Source organism: Mirounga leonina, unplaced genomic scaffold (genome assembly GCF_011800145.1).
Source record: "Mirounga leonina isolate KUSES-001 unplaced genomic scaffold, KU_Mleo_1.0 Mir_454, whole genome shotgun sequence".
In the NCBI taxonomy this organism is placed as follows: Eukaryota; Metazoa; Chordata; class Mammalia; order Carnivora; family Phocidae; genus Mirounga; species Mirounga leonina.
Genome location: NW_023270763.1, coordinates 3,249,834 through 3,262,932, shown reverse-complemented (window position 1 = coordinate 3,262,932; position 13,099 = coordinate 3,249,834). Strand labels below are relative to the sequence as shown.

The following is a 13,099-nucleotide window of genomic DNA, read 5'->3' as shown; positions in this document are numbered from 1 at the left end:
ATTGGAAATAAGGCCAAGAGAGGGCAGAGTGTCCTTTCGACATCATATTACAGCGCTGTTCAAGGCCCACCAACACCACTCGATTGTCTAGGACAAGATGCCTTGATTGGACTGTTCACTGAGGATTAACACCTGGAACGCAGGCAGGACGCATGTAACCCTGTGGGTATTTTATCTGGTAGTGGACGATTCCTGGAGGAAAGATCACTCCCCAGGCTACGGTTTCGCAGCCCTGTTGGATGCCACCCAGTTCTGTGTGTACCATGGAGGCCTCGCCGGGCCATCCTTCCCCAAATGCCTGGAACATTCAGCCCCGGATGCCCTGCACCAGCCCCGCCATCCCGCTTGCTCTCCCCAGGGAGCCATGCTCAGGCTCCTTCCCACAGCGCGGCTCAGGGGGTCCACGGTGCTCCCCCTGGCCAGCCAACCATGCGGTGTCCTGTGACCCACCGCCGACCCTCAGACGCTGACATGGGGCGCGGCAGGTGGGCAGGCTCCAGCCTCTGACGCTGGTGCAGGAAACACCCTGCCCTTCCCAGCCCTTACCCGCCACTGGATCAGAACAGAGGAGGTGGTGTGCGGCGTGACCGAGACAAAACTTGGAGGCTCTCCCGGAACTGGAATCCAAGAAAGAAAAAAGTGAGGATTAGCTGGTTCTGCTTGTTCTTAGCTGCCGTTCTGGAGCCAGCTCCCTCCTGGTTCAGGGACCGGCTGGGGGGGAGGGTGGGAAGCCGGCAAGCCAATATCCCCGCCTCCCCTGCTTCCCCGTGGATGGATGCCCTTCTCCGCCTGCGGAGCCCATTCCTGCCCGGAGAGAAGGGACTGATCCTGATGGAGGCGACAAGATAATGCCCTGCCTTTGTCTCCCCGCCCCCTGCCCCCCTGCAGACCCACACAGCACACACAAAAGCGCTTGGCTCTCTTCCCTGGGAACCCTGCCTGGGGAGCCTTCCTGCTGTCCCACATCTTCTCAGGGGCCCTCCCTGGAGGAGAGCATCATTTGTTGGAGGTACTTAGGTCAGAGAGGCTCTGGGCGGGACAAAGGGTCAAGCCAGGCCCGAGTGCTCTTGGTTTCAGACCCTAAGGGAGGGAGGCCGACTTCTGGGGCAGAGGGATGGCGGCTGTGCTCGGGGCAGCGGCCGTGGCTCTCTGGAGGGATCCGGTCAGTTTGGCTCTGCCCATGGCCGTGCCCTGCATGCTGGAAACTACAGTCCTGCGCCATCCGTCTGTCCCATGGGCCTCCTCGGACACCCCTTCCCTACCTCTGCTCCCCCTGAACCCTTGCGGTCCTGCCGGCACGCCGGGCTGGCCTTTTCAAGGCTGCCCACTGTAAGATCCTGAGACCGTATGTCAAATGCTCGCCAAGAGTGACTGAGCGGAATGACTGAGGCTGTTCTCCCCACCCCACACCCACTGACTGTCCGAGACTTGGCCCCTCGGCCACCTGCCCTGTGAGTCTCCTCCACACCTGCCAGTGTGCCCAGCACCTGGGACATGCTGGTATCAGCCACACCGGCAGCACCCCCTCCTGCCTTCTGGGGCGCCCTCTACCCTGTGCTCTCTGGCCTCCTGAGGCCCACGGTGGACCCTTATTCAGCTTTCTGGATCATGCTGGATTGAGGGGGTCTCAATATCCCAACCACCGTAGCAAGGCAATGTTTATCAGCAAACCACCCACACGTTGAGAGCCCCCCGACCCCGGCCCAGGGCTCCCCAAGCCCCGGAGCCTGTCCCTCTCAGCGGATCTGTGGTTCTGGAGACAATACGGTGCAAACAATGCAGTCAACTGCTAGAGAAACTGCAAATCTCAGAAGAGGAAGATTAACAGGATAGGTGCATCAAAAGAAATGATTTAAGTATCAAAGAACTAGACAGGCCTTTGGGAACCTGGAGAGGCCCTCGAATGCTTTTTTTCAGAGCAGGCCATTTCGGAAGGAGCCTGAGCCCTGTAAGGGCAAAGGGAGTCTGTGGTGTCCTGCTCACCCGCTTGTGATTTCCTCAAAGACTCGCCAACAAAACCAGCTTCTGTGTTTGCCTCTTTCTTCTGAGAATTAGTGCTAACTCCCAAAGAGAACCCCAGTTGTGTTAAATGTAAGATTAAAATACGAGCCACAAAGACAACCACCGTTTCTCGAGGGGCTGTCCCAGCGGCGGGCGGCCTGGGTGTGCAGCAGAGGAATCTCCGCGTGAGGCCGAGAAGCTAGAAGGGCCCCCCAAACCCCTCTGCTGGTCCTCGGCTCGCCTGAGGCCTCATGTTGGTGAAGCCATGCTCCCAGGTTATAAAGGAGAAAGATGGAAATGTGGGGAATGAGTACCCAGCGCTGCTGGGTGAGCTGAGGGCTCAGGCTCGCAGCCCGGGATCCGAAGAGGCAAGAGCAACCCTCGTGTCCTAAGTCGGCCTGCCACCGGGCCTGGCAGGATCGGCACCCGAAATCACAAGGGATCTTTGGGCCTGCTCCTCTGAGGTGGGAGAGAGCGGTTAAGAACCACCTGGAGCTTTTAGGGGATCTCCCTCCATCCCTTCCCTGTGCTTCTGTCAAATGGCAAAACTGCAGAGTGGTTTGTGGATAAGAAAAATGGGGAAACCTCTCAAAAACCAGCTACCCTTCCACATTTATTTCTAATGAACCTATAAATTATTCAATGTCTAGGATGCTAATGGATCGTAGGGGTTTGGAAGCCAATCAAAGGAACCCGTTCCACTTGCGAGCCCTTGAAGTCGGCTTCACGGCCCCAGGCGTATGGGGCGCTCTGAGCAGTCTGCTGCTACCCAAGTCCCCCTGCTCACCAGCCACGGCCCTCCTCCCCCGGGTGACCCCTTCCTGGCTCCGATGGAAGCGGGGCCTCTCTCCGGGAGCCCGTGTCTCGGGGTCCAAAGGCGCAGCCGGGCAGGGGTCTGTGTTTGCACGCCGGCCTGGGGCCCAGCTGGCTCACCGTCCTGCAGCGTGGTCACCGCGTCCGTCTCCACGCTGAAGTCACTGTCCCCGATGTCATTGGTGGCTTTCAGACGCAGCTTGTAGGAAGTGAAGGGCCTCAGCCTGAAACAGAAGAGCCGTGAGGGCCTGAGCCCTTGCCCTCTGTCCTGACCCACGCTCTGGCCACAGGGAGTGGGCAGCCCGGAGGAAGAGGCCCTGGCTCAGGGACCGGGAATCCATCCTGCCGGGGAGGGGCCCTCAGGAGGCCGGCACTGTCCTCCCAGCCTGCCCCCAGGGACGGAGCGAAATGCCGAACGTCCTGGCCCGGGGTGGCGGTTTTACTCGGGGCTCCTCTTGTCCTTAGAGCCTCTCCTGCAGAGCAAATCCCCGCTCTCTGAGGGACGCGGGAATTTCTCAGGAGGAGCTAATTTACCACAGCCCTCGCACGACTGGGAGCGATTTTCAGAGCATGGTGCGAGGGCCCGCAAGCGTGCCTTCGTGGAGGTCGGCGCTGGCCCGGCCCACCTGCCCCTCGTCCCCGCCGTGTGCCCGGCCAGGCAGTGCCCGGGTCACCACACAGCAGCTCTGGGGGGGGTGTGATTCCCATTGCGGGCATGAGAAACTCGAGGCCCGGCCCCACTGAGCCCCTTGCCCCTGGCTTGGCCAGGACTGGAAGAGGATCTGGTCTCGAGGCAGCCTCTCTGCTGTACCGAAGACCGAGGTAATGCCAACCGTCCGTGGGGGAAGGCTCCTAGGGGATTTAAGGGGCCCTAATGCCCCGGGTGCACGGCCCGCTGCCACCGCTCAGGCCTCCCTGCCTCCCTCCATCGACGCGGTCTGTGTGGACGGTCTCCTGTGCTGAGCTCTGTACCACACAGACTCCGCACAGGCTTCTGAGCGGACGAGCTCCGGTCTTCCTCGGGTCCCTGGCTATCCTTGCCATTACTTCCGAAGGAGCAGATGAGGAGACCCCCCGCCTCCCGCCCCTGTCCCGCTGACAGCAGCTCTGTTTCGGGCAAGGCTCGGCCCGTGTCCATCGCCCAGACCAGGAGAACAGGAGCGGCTCGGGACTCGACCTGTTTCCTCAGCTACCGGCGGGCAAACCCCCCTCCAAGGTGGTCCTCTGTCCCCCCTCCCGGGCCAACCTGTAAACTCGTGGGTTTCAAACTGAGCCCCGTGGAACCCCGGAGGCTCTGAGGGGTCCTCCAGGAGACCAGGGGGTCCCCATGTCCCCAAACCCCCATCTGGTTTGCAAGTGGGGTCTGGGTAATCCTTGGTCTAGAGGAAGGATTCTGCGTTTTCAAAGACTGATAACCATCTCTGGACACAGGATCGGAAGAATCTTCCCCTGACTCTGTTTTCATACGCCCCCCCGGCCTACGATGGGATTACAGTGGTTCTCTGTCGGCCGGCACCTCAGTGGATGCTCTTCCCTCAGGCCCTCTGCCACCCCAGCTTGCCCTGCCACGGCTGGTCCGTGACCACGGCCTGTCTCCTGGCCTCCCTGTGCCCCCGTTCCACAGCTGGAGAAGCTGTGCTGGGCGACCTTGCTTTGGCCCTGGCTGTCCTGGGGTGCTTCCAAAGTTCCACCCTTAACAATGATCTTTGCTCCCGGTTTCTGGGGAGCTATCCTTTATTAAAACAAATAACTTCCCATCTGTTCCTAGCTTCCTAGGAGCTCTTTTATCTAATTCTGGTGACAACCACATGCTTTTCTCCTTTGGTTCCTGCCTCAACCACCTGAGGCCCACATTTGCATTAGCTTTTCCTTCGCAGATTAGAAGGCGGCCCAGGGCGGTTGCCAGGAGCATGCACTCAGAGCGTGCCTACACGTTAACCCCTGCGTAACCTCGGGCAGGTGGATGAGCCTCAGGCTCTCGCATCGGAGCCACTGATGCCCTCCCCGCGGGGGGCCCGGCGGTGCCTGTGGCCCTGCTGGAAACAGCCCCTGTGCTCGGGGACCGTCCGCGCTGGGCTTTCAGACGCCACTGGTGCTCCCGGAGCGTGTGAGGGAGGCGGCCACTGTGCACGGAGTATCGATCGGGCCCCAGGCGGCTGGAGCTGAGGGCCGACGAGCTGCCCTCCTTCTGGGACTGGAACCCGCTCTGCAGGCCTTCCCCCCGGGGGCCATTAGGTCTGGGAGCCACGACGGAGACGCCGGGACGTCCGTGCCACCTGCTTGGGGCCGCCCACGGGTGTGCTGTGAGGATGCTGGCAACACGCAGCCGTGCCTCCGGGGGGGCCGTGTAGGGCGGCCGCCACTGCCCCCCGCCTGGTGCCACCAGGCCCCGCATGGCCCCGGACCGTGCAAAAAGCCGCAAGGTGAGTGCTGGGGGGCCGCCCAAGACCGCCCCCCGGCACGTGGCCAGAAGCCGACCCGAGCCCGGACAGTTGTGGCCTTAAAGCCTGCCTTCCCATGATGCCCCAGTGCTGACTGCACCCACGTGTGCGTCACGTGTCACCTCGAACCCGGGGGGGGGGTCCCGTTCTCTCTAAACCTTGCCGTTGCCGCACGTTAGAGGCAGCGAAAGAGCCACACGCCAGCCCCCCATCCCCCACAGCCTGGACTGTGCCTGGGGGGTGGGGGTGTCTGAGGATCAGGCTGCTGCAGGAGCCCGGCATCCCCCACCCCCCAATGCCCGGCTGCTCCTTTCCCGGGCTCAGGTTCAGCAGTGTGCAGGGGCCGAGCCCGGCGGCCTTGCAGAGGAGGAGGGTCAGGACACCTGGGGGAGGTGCTGGGGCTGCAGGCGACCCACTCCCCTCTGTAGGATGGGGACGATGACCTCCCCCGCTGGGCAATCCTGCGGGTTCATCGAGAAATGTGTGCGAGATTTCCCAGCACGGTGCCCAGAACAGGGGGCAATGTACGTGGTGTTCTGTCTGAGGTGAGAGGAACATGGGCCAGCCTGGGAAACGGGGTCTAGGCCTCTTCCAGCCTCCCAGCGCGAGGTGCTGGCCAGGGTCCTGGCAGCCTCGGAGCCGGTGGGGCTGCTCCTTCGTGGCCCCCCCACAGCCTGATGTGGGCTTCACAGAAAGTGACCACAGTCAGGGCCAGAGAAGGAGGACAGGGAAGGTGCCAGGCCAGCTCCGGGACAGGCCTGCCCACCGGACAGACCCAGGGGCCTTCTGAAGGGTGGGGTGAGCCTGTGCAGCCCGGGCCCCCCAGGTGGGGATGCAGGGCCTGAGGTCACTGCTGAGAACCCTCACCTAGACAGTTACATAGCCCTGGTCCCCCATGGTAGAGGGGAGTGCCCTGGTTCCTCACTGTAGAGGGGGTGCCCTGGTCCCTCACCATAGAGAGGGGTGCCCTGGTCCCTCACCGTAGAGAGGGGTGCCCTGGTCCCTCACCATAGGGGGGGTGCCCTGGTCCCTCACCGTAGAGGGGGTGCCCTGGTCCCTCACCATAGAGGGGGGTGCCCTGGTCCCTCACCGTAGAGGGGGTGCCCTGGTTCCTCACTGTAGGGGGGCTGCTCTGGTCCCTCACCATAGGGGGGGTGCCCTGGTCCCTCACCATAGAGGGGGGTGCTCTGGTCCCTCACCGTAGGGGGGGTGCTCTGGTCCCTCACCATAAGGGGGTGGTTCTCTGGTCCCTCACCATAGAGGGGAGTGGGAACATGTAAAGGGGCCCAAATGAGGCCGTAGGTGCCAAGAGCTGAGCTGCGGTGGTCGGCACCGCTCCACTCTGCCTTTGCCTGGTGGTTCACTCAGTAACTGGATAAATGCTGGGTTCTCACGGCACAGTGGGGACGCCCCCCCATTTCCCTGATCAGCCATCACCGGTGGGTGACAGCAGGTGGGGGAGCCATCTGCCTTGCTGACTAGGAGAGAGCACAAAGAGAAGGTGCGACTCTCAGCCGTGACACCCCTGCCCCCACCTCCCCCTCCTCCGCCTCTCAGGGGATAGGGTGCCGTAGGGTGCGGGAACCCGCACTTGCAGGCTCGCTGGCCCGTCATCTGTGCCTCGTCCATCCCTGGGCCCTGGGGTGTGCACACCACCTGCACAGGGCAGGCCCGGAAGGACAGACCCGGGGCAGAGGCCGGAGCGGGCTCCGGCAGAGGGGAGTCCGGTCGCTGGTACAGGGAGTGTGCACTCGGAGAAGAGACGTGAGCTGTCCTGCTGCGTTCCCCGGGGAGGGCCCGCCTGGCTCTGGGTACCTTTCGACAGCACAGGCTGTGGCCTCGTGGCTGACGGACGAGGAGTAGGTCTGCCACTCTCCCCCGGGCAGCTCTCGCACCTGCACGGTGAAGTAGCGGATGGGGGAGGCCCCGTCACTGCCCGGAACCCACCGGAGCTGGAGGCTGCGGGCGGTCACTTGGGCCTGCGGCACCAGGAGCTCTCTGGGGGGCGCCGGTCGCTCTGCAACCAAGAGAGAACAGACCAGGCCGCGTGAGAGGCTGTTTTCCAGGAAGGCAGAGAACGGGGAGCGGATTCCCGGTCCCCTGGGCACCTGAGGCTGCCTGGCGGCCGGCTCCCGACCTGCCACGGCCCGGATCTGACTGGAGACCCTGGCTTTCTCTCGGTGTGGAGACAGACAGACAGGAGGGTGAGCCCACACATGCTCCCCGATGACCACACGTCCCTTGGGCATCTCTGAGTGACACCTCCAGGCCCCTGTGGGCTCTCCCTCCGGTCTCGGGCTCAGTGCATCTGTCATGCTGACTCCTTTCCCTGGAAGCCAACCCGAGGCTGAAACACGGACAGTGTCCCGCTCAGCAACTGCGGGGGCTGTCACCGCCGCTCTGTGCCCACAGCGCTGGCGCCTGGGAGTGCAGGGCGCAGGGGGCCAGGACCTGGCTCCTGAGCGTGGATCGTTCCCGTCACGTGTCTCCTCACCCCATCGATTGCAGCAGAGAAACTCCACAGAGGAAAGAATAATTGTTCAATTGTTTATCATGAAGATTATTGATCCTGTTGAGAATGTGTGGTGGGTAATAGAGCAGTGACCTGCGGTGACAGTGGGAGCAGCCCTTCCCCCTGACGTGGTCGGCGCTCCTCTGGGAGCACACGCTTGGCTGCCCGGTTCCTCCTCCCCAGAGCAATAGCCCTGCGTCCCCTCACCAGCTGCAAGGGCCACCCTTCTGGGCAAACTGGCAATGCGCAAACTCTGCTGGGGGTTCTGCGGGCCCTGGCGGAAATCCCCTAAGCTCTATGGGCCCCGGCAGTGGTGCGGGTGGTCGGGGTGCGGGCCAGGGTGTGGGCGTGCGTCCCCCCAGCCCCATCAGCAGCAACCCTGCTGTGGACCCAGGTGCCTCCTGAAGGGCACTCGTGTTAATGCTTCCACTTGGATTTGAGTCACGTCAAACCGTTAGCAAACCTGTGTCTTTCCCTGTGCCTTAGAAAGTGCTGGATTTCCCTGTGGGGCTGCATCAACTCTGAGGGAGAAGGCAAGAGCCTTTGGGAGAGGCACTCAGGGCCCCGAGCACGTCCTGGACAAGGGGGAGCCTGCGGACCTGGGCAGGAGGGGGTTCTCCTGGCGCCTGTCCTCTGTCTAGGGGCCCCCCGTGCTGGGGGCCATAGGTCGGACAGTGCTGTGTGCCCATAGCCAGGGGCCCGAGTGTGCACGGCTGTCTCTCCGTCTGCTTCACGCTTTGGCATCTCCAGTGACTCCAAGGCTTCCATCCTCCAGTTAACAGCAGAGGTAACCGTTGGAGGAGGAGGAGGGGTTGTGCATTTGTCATCATCCTTGGAGGACTGAGGCTCAGTGGCTGGGGTCGGGGGACTCATAGCGGGCTGAAGGGTTCGGCCTTCCCCTGGAAGGTGTGAAGCCCCCAGAAGATCCGAAGCCATGGACAGGTGACGCCAGTGTCCCCCCCTCCCCCCCGCTGGCTATCGGAAGGGTCAGCCGTGTGCCTGGGCCGAGCGGCCCTGTCCTGAGCAGCCACCGAGTGGCCGCCGGACCTTGTGGGGCATCAGCTTCCCCACCTGCTCAGCCTGCCTGTGTGGGAATTAGAGAGAGCAGTGGGCTGCAGTGCCTGGAATGTGGCCAGAGCGTGGCCAGAATGTGGCGAGGGCTCAGTGCACGTCAGCCTCCTTTGCCTTCTACCTTTTGCGGGTTTCGGATAGGCCCTGTGCGTGGTTTTTCAAGCACTCTGCCTTCCTTACACTGTCTGCTCTCGATCTAGATCACACAGGCTGCAAGGACACCGGCTCACCCTCTGAGCACGGCCATGGCACCAGCTCTGCCCCCAGAGGTCTGCGGACCGTGCTGGCCCTCGGTGCTTCCCAGGAGGCCACCACCTGGGTGCCAGGGCACAGAGAGGGGGAGGGCCTTGCCTGAAGTCCCACAGCTCCAGAGCCTGGTGCTTGGGGACTCCTAGATGGGAGTTGGACAGGTCATCTCTCCGAGCAGACCTGCCTTCCTGTCCTCTTCCCCGAGACCTCTGGGCCTGGCCCTGACCTCCGCACCTGGAGTGGGGGTGGCCCTGGGGAGGGAGCCGGCTGAGGCAGATGTCAGAGCGAGGCTGGAGGGCATGTCAGGGGCTCACTGAGATGGGAACCTGCAGCAGATTTCTGTGGGAAGAGGCGGCCTGGGGGCCTGTGGAGGGTGTCCACGTCACTGCCCCACAGCTGCGTCCCCGGCAGATGACTGCATCTGTCTGGGCCCCCACTTCCTCTGTAGAACAGGGCTCACAGTGCTTTGTTCGCCAGCCTCTGGTGAGGATAAACCAAGACAACATATACTAGGCACCTCGCCAGTGCTTGGACAGAAGCGGCGTCCACGAAGACAGGTCTCCCTAGGACTGCCCGGCAGGAAACTGTTTATTGAGCGCCTGCTCAGCTGGGCACATGGTTGTGAACATCAGACACCACGTGCCCGCCCTCCAACGTGGTGCCTCAGAGCCACCCTGGGCCAGTTACACAACGGCTCTGGGGGCAGAGAGGGACATGCCTGCCTGTCCGGTACACGCTGGGCTGTGTAGACGTGAGACGGTGCAGGGCCTGACCCGGAAAGCCGCGCGGCCAGCAAGTTTGCGGCTCCTGTTCAGGCCCAGCTCTCCTCCCTGGAGCACCACAACGGTGGGCTCGGCCCTGGGTCTTACCTCTCTTCTCAGTAGTGATGACGGTGGCCTCCAGCGGCACCCCCCAGCCCTGCCTCGTCTTGGCCGACAGCCTGAAGATGTACGCGGACTCCGGGGCCAGCTCGGTGGCCGTGAACTGCCTCACCGTGGCGCCCACCTCCACCGTGGTGAACGTGTTGGGGCTGCTGCTGGCCAGGCGGTAGGCGATCTGGTACCCTGCGGGCAGGGCAGGAGGGCCACGCGTCAGTCACGTCACCCCCGCTCGGGCCCCGCATTCCCGCCGCCCCACCCCCCGCTTTGTTTCCCCGATGTCCTTCCTCCGGGGCCGGCATCTGAGAGGGGGCACAGCCGCGGTGATGGATGGAGCCTCTGAGCGCCGGGACCCATGGCCCTCGCTCCCCCTCATCCTGCCCCCCCCCCAAGATGTGGAGACAGTTTCATCCTCCCCGTGGCTGCTGGAGCCGAGAGGATGTGGCTGGGAGGGCTCCCTGCTTTTTCTGTCCCTCTCGCCCCTCCTGCCACCTGCCCTTCCCCTCACAGGGCCAAGGGCAGGGCGTCCTTCTAGAATGTTCCTCCAAGTGCGCCCTTCTCCCATGGTCACACGTCCCTCCTCTCGGTCATCCTCCCCATCGGCCCGCAGATCCCAGCTTTGGGAGTGGGAGCAGATGCCGATGGGGCTCCGTCTCCTGCTGGCCGCCCTCCCCTGTGCCTGCACCCCAGGCAACGCCAGCATGGCCCCTGAGCTGGGGGCTCCCCTGCACATGATCCCCCTCCTGCCGAGGAGGCGGCGCAGTGCGTGTCATCATCAGCTCTGGGGGCTTCCGCGCTCTGAACGGTTCCCAAGCTCCTTGATTATCAAGGGATTATGGTTGATCAGACGTTATTAATGACCGAGCCTCCCAAGCAGGGTGAGCCGAGGCCCCCTCCGCCCGCTTCTGAAGAGGCAGTGACAACTGTCAGCTCCAGCCCGGGTCCCGGCACAGTGGCCTCTTCGTGGGCATGGACAGCTGTGCTCCTGCACTGATTAAAGCCAGAGCTCGTGGGGTGCAGTGGGGCCCCCAAACATGGCTGACAGCCAACCTGCTCCAGGTAAACAAGGAGCTCCCGGGGTGGGGGAGGGGGGCGGGCAGCAGAGCCGAACTCTGTCCTCCACCAGCTCAGCCTCCATTGGCCTCCTGGGGGTGGGACGGCCGCCCAGCAACGAGGCCTCAGGAACTCCACGCCGCCGGCCTGCCTCACTGGGCCAGATGCCCCCACTCCTTTGTCGTCCTTCTCACACCTTCTTCGGCTCTGTTGGTGACCGAGCTTACGGGCATCTTCCCAGCTCCTGCACTTCGTCATCTGTCCAACCACACGTGGAGCCTCTCCGGCTGGCTGTACGTGAGGCCGGGGGGGACGGTTCCGTGTGCTCAGCATCAAGCCCCTGACCACGGCTGGTCACCGCCATCACCACACAGACAGGGGGTCCGGCACGCTCTGCCCGGTCCACAACGATGGCCACTCACGGGCCTGGTGTCTGCTGGACTCTGAGTGGTTCCTTCTCCTCACCACGACGACCAGCTGTCCCCAGGCTACCAGGGGTGACCCAGCTGGCCTCCAGCCTCTGGCCGGGGTCTCCTGCTAGACACCTGTCCTTCCCCGTTCAGGGACCGATGACCGGCAGCCCAGAGAAACCAGGCCGAGCTTCTCTGTACCTTCCTCCCACCTTTCTTTCCCTCGCCCTGTTGTAGGTGGGGCGCCTGGAGTTTGGGTGCCACGGAAACTGGTCCCAAGCTTCAGAGACTCCTGGGCACCTCGCCGCCTGAGGGTGAGGACACCGTGGTCACTGTAGCCACCACAAGGGGCTCTCCTGCTGACCTCCTGGCTCCCTGAGCCCTCACAACGGCCATGACAGGAAGCCTACGTATCCTCACGTGGCCATGAAGCCGTACAGCTCAGAGAGGGTAAGTGGTCTGCCTGAGGTCACACAGAAAGTAACAGCAGAGCCGGGCCGGGAGCCCTGAGTCTGTCTCACTTTCTACTGAGTCATACGGTTCCTGCGAAGAGAGAACATCCGCCCCAATCTTCCAGCAAAGGGAGGGACCCCTTGCCACATCCTGGCTACTGGAGACGGGGCATCGAGTGCCTGCAGCACGAGTGTATTTCCAAGGGACAACAGCATGCGGCGCGACCGGCACGTGCTTTGGAAGCGCACCTGCCCAGGCTGCGATCCAGGCTCTGGGAATTCTCTGCGGTGTGACTGTGACCCAGCGACGTGCTCCCTCTGGGTCTCTGTTAGGCGGTGCAGCAGGAGTGGCTTGTGGGGAGGGCGCTGGCCGCGCAGGAGGGGCGGGGAGGTGCGCAGGGCCCCCCAGCGCCGCCGAGCACCCACGAACACTCCCTCTGGCTTGTGACGTGATTGCAGAAGAAGGACCATAGGCAGTTCTCCACCCTCTGAGGCTGCAGGACGCAGCGTCCCCACCAGTCCCTCCACCTGCCACTCTGGACGTCCTTTGTCACGCAGCCTCCAAGGAGTTTCATCCCCAGCACCTCTGGCCCTCACCCAAGCACCTGCTGAGTCTGGCAGCTCTGGGGAAGGGTGGTGAGCGCCAGGCAGTGGCAGCCCAGGGCCGGGACCCAGACAGACATGGGTCAGGCTCCCGCTCGGTCCCTTCGGAGCTGGGGACAGGACCTAGACGTGGGAGGGACACCCCGAGCCCGCCAGGCTGGTCCTGTTTGCTGTGCGCTGCGTGCTCTGCACTGAGCCGGGCACAGAGCTGACATCAAGTGCGGCCCCTCTGCACGTGTCACCCGACAGCACCGTGTCCTGGGGCTGGGACCGTGCGTCTAGGGCCTTCGTCTCTGGTCAGCCGCCTTCTGGCCGAAACAGGGTCTCTTGTCCTGAAATTCACATTCATCTTGGAAAACTACCCTTAAGCTGCCTTTTATTTTATTTTTTTTTAAACGAAGGCATTAAAATGTTCTATTGCAATATTTCGTCATTACTCTGTGAATTGTATTATACTCATGTGGCACACAAATAACACGGGAAGGTAAGGAACGGGTTTAAAGAAGTCTCCTCCCACCCAGGCCCGGCTTCTTGGGTGTCTTTCTGGGGAGCATCGGAGAGCAGGGAGCCGCTGACGCCTCCATGAAGACACGCTCGTCCTTGCCTGTGTGTGCAC

The 13,099-nt window shown here is 62.9% G+C and overlaps 1 protein-coding gene across 4 annotated transcripts in view; it reads right to left on the bottom strand.

Annotated features, from left to right (window-relative positions):
• The window catches only part of SDK1 (sidekick cell adhesion molecule 1), a 616,964-nt gene that overhangs the window by 75,411 nt on the left and 528,454 nt on the right, over positions 1–13,099 (bottom strand). For all 4 annotated transcript variants that reach the window (XM_034988284.1, XM_034988283.1, XM_034988282.1 and 1 more), the window contains 4 exons: positions 9,957–10,151; positions 7,071–7,272; positions 2,935–3,038; positions 547–617 (listed from right to left, as the gene is read on the bottom strand). In XM_034988284.1, coding sequence (XP_034844175.1) covers positions 547–617; positions 2,935–3,038; positions 7,071–7,272; positions 9,957–10,151 — 572 coding nt within the window. The remainder of the gene's footprint in view (positions 1–546; positions 618–2,934; positions 3,039–7,070; positions 7,273–9,956; positions 10,152–13,099) is intronic.